The 10906-nt window shown below is 39.4% G+C and overlaps 2 protein-coding genes across 2 annotated transcripts in view; both read left to right on the top strand.

Annotated features, from left to right (window-relative positions):
- Window positions 1-1377: 1377 nt before the first annotated feature.
- smtna (smoothelin a) lies at window positions 1378-4009 on the top strand. Its single transcript, XM_037692114.1, has 8 exons — window positions 1378-1468; window positions 1892-1981; window positions 2087-2162; window positions 2247-2360; window positions 2427-2478; window positions 3306-3420; window positions 3531-3682; window positions 3781-4009. The coding sequence occupies exons 2-8, from the start codon at window positions 1907-1909 to the stop codon at window positions 3926-3928; spliced, it is 732 nt and encodes a 243-aa protein (XP_037548042.1). The 5' UTR covers window positions 1378-1468; window positions 1892-1906; the 3' UTR covers window positions 3929-4009.
- A 3914-nt stretch (window positions 4010-7923) lies between these two features.
- LOC119424544 (phosphatidylinositol 4,5-bisphosphate 5-phosphatase A) overlaps window positions 7924-10906 on the top strand; it is an 8826-nt gene continuing 5843 nt past the window's right edge. Inside the window, exons 1-3 of the mRNA XM_037692030.1 lie at window positions 7924-8483; window positions 10461-10568; window positions 10728-10836. Of these exons, the coding sequence (XP_037547958.1) occupies window positions 7924-8483; window positions 10461-10568; window positions 10728-10836 (777 nt within the window). The remainder of the gene's footprint in view (window positions 8484-10460; window positions 10569-10727; window positions 10837-10906) is intronic.

Genomic DNA, 10906 nt, shown 5'->3' on the forward strand with positions numbered 1-10906 from the left:
GTACAAAAACCCCCATTTGTTCTTATAACAAATATTTGTTGTGTTTTGTTGCACTGACATTACAAGATGCCACTGTCAAACTCTTTTTTTTTTTTTTGTATATTCTGGTTTTGTTTGTTTGCGATGCTTGTTGGATGTAAATAGTTATTTTCTAATATTTATTTATTTTCTTGTCATGTATGGCTGGTTTTAAACCGATGTCATTCAAGTATGAAACATTCGCCTCATGCCTTATTTGGACTTCCTGTAGATGAGAAAAGAGTGAATTATTGGACTGGAACAAGAAATAAACACATCCAAGCACTTCAATTATTTAGAGCTTTTCTTTGCACAAGAGTTTCCACTGTTAAACTTGTTTTTATGTTTTGACGACTCCACTTAAAGAAATAGATAAAACTAATCTTAAAGAAAGCGGGAAAAGAAAAACAAGTTATTTGACAGCTAATAGAAGACATTTATTAACGACGGTGAAAATAATTTTTGGAATGGATGATGGATCCATCCATCCACTGATCCATCGATCGGAGCCGCTAGCTCTCCAGCGTTCCTCCACCTGCACCAGCTGAGTGAAGCGAGTGAGCACAGGAGGACTCGCTGCTGCAGTTCTTAGAAATTTAAAGCATCAGTCAAAAATTGTGTTATGAATATGGGAAATAAAATTATATAAGTTGCTTCGGCGTATAAGTTGCAGGATTGACAAATCTATGCAAAAAACTGTGACTTATATGCCGGAAAATACAGTTGTGTGTTTTTTTGTGGTTTGTAATGGACATGGTTCAGTCAGTGTGTGGAATAAACATCTTCTTACACATTTATGATCTGAAGACAGTTCTGAGTGTTTACCACTAGGTGAAGCCATTTATCTATTTTTTTTTAGACTTTGAGCTCCATCTCTACTGTTTATTTTAACCCCAAAAAATACTGCTGAAGTTGAATGTATTTTGTTTATGTTTCCCTGCACATGTGCAGGTTTGAATTTGTCTCCAAGTATGTGCTCTGGCCTTCTCTTTAAAGATCCCTACTTCTACTTTTGTAAACAGAGACCCTGTTCAGCCTTTTGCCTGAATAAGGCAGTGCTCCTCACTTTTTGCCACTGTTAACCCTTTACTTTCCTTTCAGCTGATGAGTCTACTGCCCACTGTAGCTTTAATGTGATCAAATAAATAGATTATTAAACGTAAGATGGTCTGTTAGAGTGAAGCTGGGGCATTGACATCATCCAGGATCCACAGACAGACACTCCTGGTGGAGGAGACAGAGATGGATGGAGGTGACTTGACGTGTCTCTTCCTTTTTATCCCATTTTGGGTGGTCCGTAGAAGCATTTTCCCCTCTCTCTCCAAACTTGCATCCCTGTGAGAGCAGTTCAGAGCCGAGCTCGCGTCACACAAAGCTCCGAAAGGAGGAGACGAGGTAGCCAAGTCCAAAACTCTTCAACAAGACCGGACAGTTTGAACCCTGACAACAGGTGAGTCACGTCAGATTTCAGCAGCCATCAACTTCCTGTCCGAATCTTACATTTTCCCCACATTGTCACTTTGTTAATATGGTTTTGTAACATCTGGCGGAAGATATTTGCTCAGAGATTCATCGCATAGTTTCACTCTGTTATCAGAATCCTTTAGAACTGGACTGTTTTTCATTGTTTTACTATATTTGTACATGTTTTTGTGTCTTCTGTGCTACGGCCAGCCAGTTGCTCAAATGCATTAAACAAGACTTGAGCAGGACAAACATCACGCTGCTCACTTTAAAAGACTGTTCAAGTCCTCAGTGGACTGCAAATAGAATAACTTTTTGTCACTTTCTTTGCTTATGTGTCGAGAAGAATGATATTTAAAGCATTTTTATTGTATTAATGTTTGAGGATATTTGGGATTTCACGCAGCAGATTCACTCTCCAGACATGGATGGTGGATCAGAGTCGCTGACCAGCGAAAAACTGACTTCCATTGAGGATGAAGAAGTTCTCAACAAGATGGTGAGGTGGCCTAGTCAAAGCGAACAGAGACATGTTATGTTTACCACCGTTAATAGTTATTTTACTCTGAGCTTAATTTCCACCAATCTGTGTGTTTTTTTTTAGCTGGACGATGCAGCTGATTTTGAAGAGAGGCGGCTGATTCGCGCTGCATTGAGGGACCTGCTGAAGAAAAAGAGGGGTAAAACCATAGCTGTGCAGTGGAGTGACAGTAAACACGCCATCATGGCTCAGTTGAGTCTGAATCCTCCTCGTCTGAACTCAGATAAACGAGAGCAGGAGCGAGGTCAGAGGCAGCTGGACCTGAGACAGCCGGGCCTGAGTAAAGGTGGAACAGTTGGTGTTGGACGATCCATGAACCATCAGTCAGTCGCTAACAGTAAGTCCAACTCTCTGAGGACGGATTATTTTATCTGTGCACGTTTAACTCTCTTCATGTTCTCAGAGCCAGCAGGCCAGCCATCATCCTCTTCTCCAGGCAACAGAACAGCCGTCAGGTGGGTCCAGTTTTATGTTTAGAACACCCAAAAAGGCAGAGCAATGATGTTTGAGTCAGTTCTGTGTGTTTGTTTCACTGGATTCTTAGCTAAATATTTTATGCATCACTGGACAACTTTCATTGAAGCCTTTGGAAAGTAATTATTGGATGAATATGTCAGCTTGATTCAAGATGGCTGCCAAAGGAGGCATGAAATATGACTATAACTGAGCTCAAATTTAATGTGGTAGTACCTGAGACTGATCCCAAACTTTGGCTCTGAGCGCTAACTAATAAGGCAAGATCTGTCTTTAAAATTTTGACATAACCGTTTTGTCAATTTGGTCTGTCTGTTAGCAAAATATCTTAAGAACTACAGGACATATTTTAGGGAAAATTTCAGGAAATAATGGACGTTTCTTTAAAATGTATTAAGTTTTGGAGCCAACTTCAACATTTAATTAACCTTAAAAACCAAAAATAGATATAATTCTGAGGCATTGAGCAAAAATTTGATGTCATTCAAAACTCTGAGCTTGACATCTTGCATGAAACTGTACATACTTATTTAAAGGTTTGACTAAAACCGCTACAACCTCATATGCTCAACATGACTTAGTTTAAACTTGCATAAAAGGCGGCTGGCAATGTGAATTTTTTCACAAAATGCTAAGTCTTTAAATTCTTATATTTTGTCAGCTATGAAAAATAAAACATAAGCTCCTTGAGATCTGAATGTTTAATATACAGTATTTTACAGCGATAGTACACTGTTTTTGGTGTGTAAAATGTATTTTAAAGCTTTAAAGCTCATTTTTGTGAGTTTTTGTCTCCTCTGCTCTACAGAGCTGGTCCTGCTGCAGCCTTTCCCCAGAAATGTTCCTCTGCTGAAGCACCCAACGCTAAAAATGTCAAACAAATGCTTCTGGACTGGTGCAGGGCCAAAACAGAACCATATGAGGTAAAAAAATATCTCCCAGCCTGCTTCGTCAATGATTTGTTATCTATTTAAATCGCACACACAGCTCTGTTCCCGATGCCTGAACTCTTTAAGCTCTGTTTTTCAAACAGGGAGTAGACATTCAGAACTTCTCCTCCAGTTGGAAAGATGGCATCGCCTTCTGCGCCTTGGTGCACAGATTCTTCCCCGACGCTTTTGAGTATTCCATCCTCAATCCCAACAAGCCCAGAGACAACTTCCAGCTGGCTTTCAGCACGGCAGAGTGAGCAACTCTTAGTCAAACAAAGAGTTTTGTTTTTTTTACACTTTTTCCAAGCCATCAGTTGTCTCAAGTTGTCTTTATTGACATCCTGTCTCCAGGAGGTTGGCAGGCTGCCCCCCTCTGCTGGATGCTGATGACTTGGTCCGGATGAAGGAGCCAGACTGGAAGTGCGTGTACACGTACATCCAGGAGTTTTACCGCTGCCTGGTGGAGAAAGGTCTCGTCAAAACTAAAAAGCGGCCTTAGTCTCAGACAGCAGCTCTCAGGAGTCATGTGAAATCATGAAATTGATAATTTGCTGCCACGAGGTGAGGTATGAAAGATGTCACTTCTGTCTTTCAACTAAATATTTACAATCCAAGTCATTAGATCATAAATTTGCTAAGATTTATGGGTAATGTCTGTGTTAGTTTGCCTGTTGGCAGAGATTTACTGCTGTCAGTGAACAGCTGTTGCTTAAGACTCATTCATTCCACTGATATTACAAATCTGTACTAATCCCACAGCAAATCTGATCACCATGATGATGCCGTTTGGAGCCTGAGAATTAAAGGTCCAAAAAATAAATGCTGATTTTATTAAAACAGATTATTGAAGTCTGTGTGATTTGCCTTAAACGTTTGGCGATAAATAAAACTTGTTTTGAGCATTTTGAGAGTTTAACTATCAACGTGAAACACAAAGCACTGACCAAGGATGAAACATTTCAGTATTTAGTATCATACTTAATACTTTGATTTGTTACTGCGTTTAAAGATCAAGATATTCTGCAGCTAATAATAGGGCAAGTTTTAAAATAAAAAGAAATGCTTGTGAATAAAATGATCATTTCTAATTCCTTTGACTTCTGACTCGTTATAAAGATTATTGTGTGCATTTAGGGTCATTTAGGGTTTACTTTTTTGTGTACTTTTTAAATGTATGACATCAAGAAAAGGTCATTTCTCATAATATCCCATTGCAAGATTTTATATATCAGTATGCAAAATAATGTGTGTTTATAAGGGTTTAAAATGAGTGTTTAAGCTAAGAACTGTTGATCAGTTGCATTGATTAAATGGTTATTAATGAGCAAAAATATTGGCCTTTTGTTACTCGAGCATTTAGTTGTTTTCTGCCAAGAAGAAAAAAAAAAAAACCATGACCCTAAAGAAACAACTGTTGCTACCCATCAATCTGGGGAGGGTTATAAGCTCATGTCCAAACAATTTGGAGTCTTTCATGGAAAACTCGTCCAGAATGGAAAAACATTCAAGGCAGTATATAGGAGTAGATCTTCAAGCAAGTCATTCCTAGGATATACTGTAATAAGAGGATTATAGCCGTCTCATAAAGAGCAGCCTAATAAAATATATTTAGAGGTGGTAAATCATGGCTTTGTTGCTGTACTCAAATTACCCTCATATATATCACTTAGGGATGTCTCAGTAATAAACAAAAGAACATCGATGTTAACAAAGAACTCTCAGCTGTTGCCAAGGAGACAATCCTCATCAAGTGGAAAACTAAAACATCTGTAAGTATTATTTAAAGTTAAATCACTTATTGTGCAAGAGGCGGGACATGAAGGGGGGAGAGGACTTGTATCGACTGGTGAGATGGGGAGATCAGGCTGGAAAGGATGTGCAGCAGGTTAGGCTTATGAAAGATATGAATGTTCTAACGATGATGGGATGAATGAAGGAGTGTTTGGAGGAGCTAATGAATGAACAGAATGGAAGGGAACCATCCTTCAGTTTCTTCTTATGCTACATTTAGTCTTTAGCTACTGCTACTTTAAGCTAGACTACTACTTTTAGATTGCCTTTTACTAATTTTAGTTTTTACCTAGCATTTGGCTGTTTTTACCTTTAGCTTTTTTCCTACTTTTAGCTTCTCTAACATTTTACAATGTTCAGCTTTTATAGTCAGTCTTTCTACTTTTACCTTTAAGGCAGTGTTTTACTATAACTTTTTGCAAACATTTTGCTACTCAACTTTTAGCCTTTTGCTACTTTTAGCATTTACCCAACATGCTGATACGTTTTCTTTCTAGCTAGCCTTTGTCACACTTTATCTTGCTTTGTGCAACTTTAAGCTATTATTCTGCTACTTTTAGCTACTGTTTTGTTCATTTTAGCCATTGGACAGTTTTTGCTACCTTTAGTTGTTTTGATACTTGTAGCTTTTAGCTTATGTTTTGCTTCTTTTAGAAAGTGTTTTATGCTTGCTGCTTTTGGCTTCAACACTTCAGCTTTGTCACCAAATTTCAGCATTTTCACAGAACTGTCACCGAAAACTAATTTTCTCTGATTAGCCTACCTTACGGACCTACAGCTTCTACCCTGAAGCTGTTAGACTCATGAATCCCTAATCAGGATTATCGCTGGAGGGAGGGGGGGGGGGGGGATCACTGTAATGCCACTTGATTGTTAATATGTGAGCTGATTTCATGCTGCTGCATTCATTCGTACTCGTCTGCTCACATAAACTCATGCTCGTGCTGCTGTTGTTCAGCATATTGTTTTACACTATTGAGTGTTTAGTGCATTCTTAGTTTAGCATATTTCTTAGTTCATATCTTAGATCTTATTAATGTTTTTCTTTTATAATATATACTTTTGTTAAATGTAACTGGGACCCTGTGTACACAATTTCGTTCCACCCCATGTACCACATGCGATGCGAATGACATTAAAGAACCTTGACCTTAATAACTGCAAACATGAAATGAACTACCTCACTTAAAATTATACAACATATTTTTAAATGATGTAACATTAATTTCACGTCTTATAACCATTATTGGTTTTATTTATTTCATTTTCATCTGGGGTTTTTGTATGGAAGACGGAATATGTCGAAATAAATAAATGCATAATGCATACATAACAATTAAATGTATCATTTAATTATTAAATACATTAAAAAAGCATGACATAAATAAACAATTATAATAAATAATTTAATTGTGTATTTAATGATTCAATGTTTAATTATGTACATTTCATTATTATATATTTATTTATTCCATTTTGTCACATTCCGTCTTCCATACATTTGGCCCAAGTGAAATGTTAATTATAGGTTATTGATAGGTGATCAATGCTCCCTGTCAGTGACGCACTCCCGCTGGATTCATGCGTCACTGGAACGACAGATGCTCTGCTGATTCTGGCAGCTGAATTCTGATTTCTCCTTCCGTGCTCTGCCCGCCCCTCCGACACGTGGAGTGGGGGTGGGGGGGTGGAGAGGAGACCGGTCTGTGAGCTGGAGGTGCAGCCGGTAGATGATGCTGTCCAGAGAGTGCGCAGCTGCTCCGACCAACACACACACACACACACACACACACACACAAAGGCAGCGGGATAATGGTCATAATCCACAACATGAGGGAGATGCGTGACCGTCTGTCCTGACAGCCCGGTCCACGGCTGAGACTGCTGCACCGTGACGAGACCAGCGCTGTCCACAGTCCACGGAACCGATGGGTCCGTCCTGCTGCAGGCTGCCTCTGGTCCATTAATCGATCCTGCGTGTGGAGGGCACAGTCTGGTGGCTTAGACTGGTGGTGGTGGGGTGCAGTGGAGCATTGCCACTCACTTAGTGAGTTTCTGGTACCACCCTTGCTGTTCACCTTGGACATAAAAAACGCACAAAAGGTAAGACATGTTTTTCAGTAAGCCAGTCCTGCAGGATGTCTGCTTTTTTCCCCCGGTCCATGTTTTTTACCTTTTGAACATGCAGCTGCTTGTCACTCATGGAGGCCTTCATGAACTGAAATATGTCAAAGGTCCACTTGTGAGGGTCTGAAAGTTTGGAAAGTGGATTCTGTCTCCTCACCGCTCTGCCCTGCAGGCTGCAGCAGTGGGCGGCTGAGTTAGAGGAGAACATTTAGGTGATGTAAATTATTTAATGAGAGGTGTGTGGTTTCTGTGTGGGGCATGCAGAAAGCAAAATGGAGGTAGGCCGCTGACTGTCCTTTAATGTTATCCACCCTCTTTTTTGTGACCTACAGATCGTGTGATGTGCTGTTGCACCGCTCTTCTTTCTCATGCTTTGTGAAAGTGTCAAGTGTTAATTAACCTAGAGTAATTTATGTAATCCAGGACATAAACCTAAAGTTAAACCCTCATATGACTCCAGGGAACACATCTGGACACACATTGCCCTTTATCAGATGTCTAATGTGGAATAAATGATGGATGTTATAATGTTTTCTTGTTTTAAGAGAGATGTGTGTTCAATTCTGTTGCAGGGTGATGGATCGCCTGACGCAGAAAGAGACCAGCACAGACCCCTGTGGTCCGAAAGTCCAGCCTGGGCCTTGTGTGTTAGTCAGAGCGAGTCCAGCTTCACGGCTTAGAGTCCAGGATCCACATCCCATCAGCTCGTCTGATGTGCTCAGGAAACAGGGTGCACGGACCTCCATGCAGGCAGAGCAGGCAAAGCTTACTCCAGCAGCCTTGACGAGCATCAGCCGACCCAGACCGACTGCTCTTGGAACTAAAGCCACTTCGAAGCTGCCCAGAGTCCCACCGGAGTACTCGAAGGAAATAGATTTGATCCCTGTTTGCATCCCAGGACCTCAGAGTGCCAACACACTGTCACATTCCACGTCAGAGCCCTCGTTCCCTCTCAGCAGTTCCCAAAGTCCACAGCTTTACCCAAACCCAACTCCCAGCATACCTGTGTCTAGTCCTAACCTGACCGCCAGTCTTAGTCCCAAACCCGGCCTCAGTCCTCAGCCACAGCGGACCTCATCACCTGGGAGCGCCAAGGTTCAGCCTGAAAGACCAGGAGGAGAGAACAGTGACTTCAGGTGAGACAAATATATCTCCATCCTTTTTTATATTTATTTAGTATGAGTCATTTCCTCTGAGGGTTGATTCTTCCTGAACACTGCACCAGGTGCAATCCTGCAACCAGAAGAAAACTGATGTTCATCCATGCCACATGAATCACAGCAGAACATTCTTCTAAAAGCTTTATGGACCTGACAGAGTGTCCCAGGCACAGTTTGTTTGTTGGCATGTTTCCCAGGAGCACTTCAGCTGTTCCACAATAAACAAAGCTTTCTTGTAAAAGCTCAGGTTTATGGTTAAGGAAGCACCTATATGTGAACAATAAATAAAGCCAGGTTTGTCGCCTAAACCTGCTTTTGTTGGTCCCTAAGACAAACACTTATTTCTTCAGAAAAATTGTATCTATATATGCTTTTAATACATTTTAAATACCACTACTATTTGTCTTTATTTGTTGTTTTGGCAGGGTAAAAATGTTGTCACTTACAGTTGAATACTACTACTACTAATAAAAAACTAATATTTCAATATAAATATTTTTTAACTATACATATCTCCTGACACTATGAATTAGAACAGCCTAAACTAATTGTTCTTTTAAAATAAGTGGAAACAAATAGAAAGTATTCATTATAATAACTATGACTTTTACTTTGTGTACTAAAATACAGCTGTTAGTTTAATTTATTTGACTTAATGTACTGTATATCTGTTATTTCTTGTTTGACAAATTCACACATCACCAAACAGTTGAAAGTTTACAAATTTATTGAACCATGGATCAATTTCATGTAGTCCATATTTCATTCAAAATGAAAAAAAAATGTTAAAGTCTTAAACTAAGAAATTGTACTTTAAAAAAAAACAATTTTCTATTGAGGGTAGCAATATAGATAAATTTAGTGAGGGCAGGAGCATCAAAAGGCTGTAAAAGAAGTGGTACGAAACAGCTGGAGGTGTAATCTGCATAGGTTGACTGGCAACAGGTCGGTAAGAAGGCTGAATATAAAAAGTATTTGATGAACAGTCGGCAAAAAATAAGTCAACGAATAGTGGAACAATTTCAGAAAATGTTCAGTTAATGGCAAATTAGGAAGACTTTGAATATCACATCATGTATTGTTCATAATATCATCAAAAAATTTGGATAAATCTCTGAAAGGCTCAAAGTCAGTAATTGATGCCCAAGATCTTCAGACCCTCAGACAGCACTGATTTAAAAACAATTAAAAAAAAAATAAAAAGTTAATTTAAAATGGACTGAGACAAAGTAGAAAGCTGTTCTGAATCAAAAGTTGAAATTATTTTTAGAAACCATGGATGCCCCATTCTCCATACTAAAGAGGAGAGGGACCAGTCAACCTTTTACAGCACACAATTCAAAACCTTGCCTCTCTGATGGTATGGGGATGCATTAATTCCTATGACATGGGCACCATCAATGAAGAGAAGTGTCAACAGGTTTTTGAACATACTCCCATCTAGATATCTGTTTCAGGGAAAGCCTTGCATATTTCAGCAAGACAATGTTAAACTGCTACTGCATCCTTTACAGAAACTTCTAGTTTAAACATATGATATATATATGCCCTTGTAAATAAAATATGGGTTTATCAAATTGGCAAATCAGTGCATGCTGTTTTTATTTACATTTTATACAACGTCCCAATAGTTTTGGAATTATGATTGTAATTAAAAACGCCGATCACAAGATTTTCTGCTTTTTCTTGATCCCAAAGGAAATTAAAATAAGTTTCCTGCTCTTTTGATTTGACTTCATTCCCTTTTGGTTCTGCTCAACCATGCGCATACTCACACACTCATACTTTCATAAGACTTAGTCATCAGTGAGGTACACTGAGGTGCCGAATTGTGCTTTTTTGAGTACAGAAACCCTGACGAAAGCTTTTCCTTTGAGGATTACAGATTAGATTATGTCATTTTTTTACCCTTTTACTAAAAAGCTGAAATCCTTGCTTGTATTTCGTTGTTAGGGTGTATATTGTCACGTGGAACGTGGGATCAGCCGTCCCCCCAGATGACATTACGCCTCTGTTTGGACCAAATGTTTCAGATGGTAGCGCTGACATGTTCATCATCGGGTAAGCAAGTATTTCTGCTCGTCTCAGCAGTGCCAAAGAGACAGCCGGGCATGCCCACTCAGTCATCTGTGATCACACCAGCCTCCTGACACTGTTCTTTTCATTGAAGTTTGGTTTTCACTTCTTCGTAACATCTCTCTGCTTTCTGTCACCAACCAGACTCCAGGAGGTCAACTCCATGATAAACAAGAGGCTGAAGGATGCTCTTTTTTCAGATCAGTGGAGCGAGCGTTGCATGGACACTCTAAGTCCTTTTGGATATGTTTTAGTGAGCATGTTTGTTGTTCTTCACATCATTTTATGGCATGATAAAATCCTGTTTACCTTAAGATTTGTTT

Source organism: Nematolebias whitei, chromosome 18 (assembly GCF_014905685.2).
Source record: "Nematolebias whitei isolate Nwh7 chromosome 18, NemWhi1, whole genome shotgun sequence".
Classification (NCBI taxonomy): Eukaryota; Metazoa; Chordata; class Actinopteri; order Cyprinodontiformes; family Rivulidae; genus Nematolebias; species Nematolebias whitei.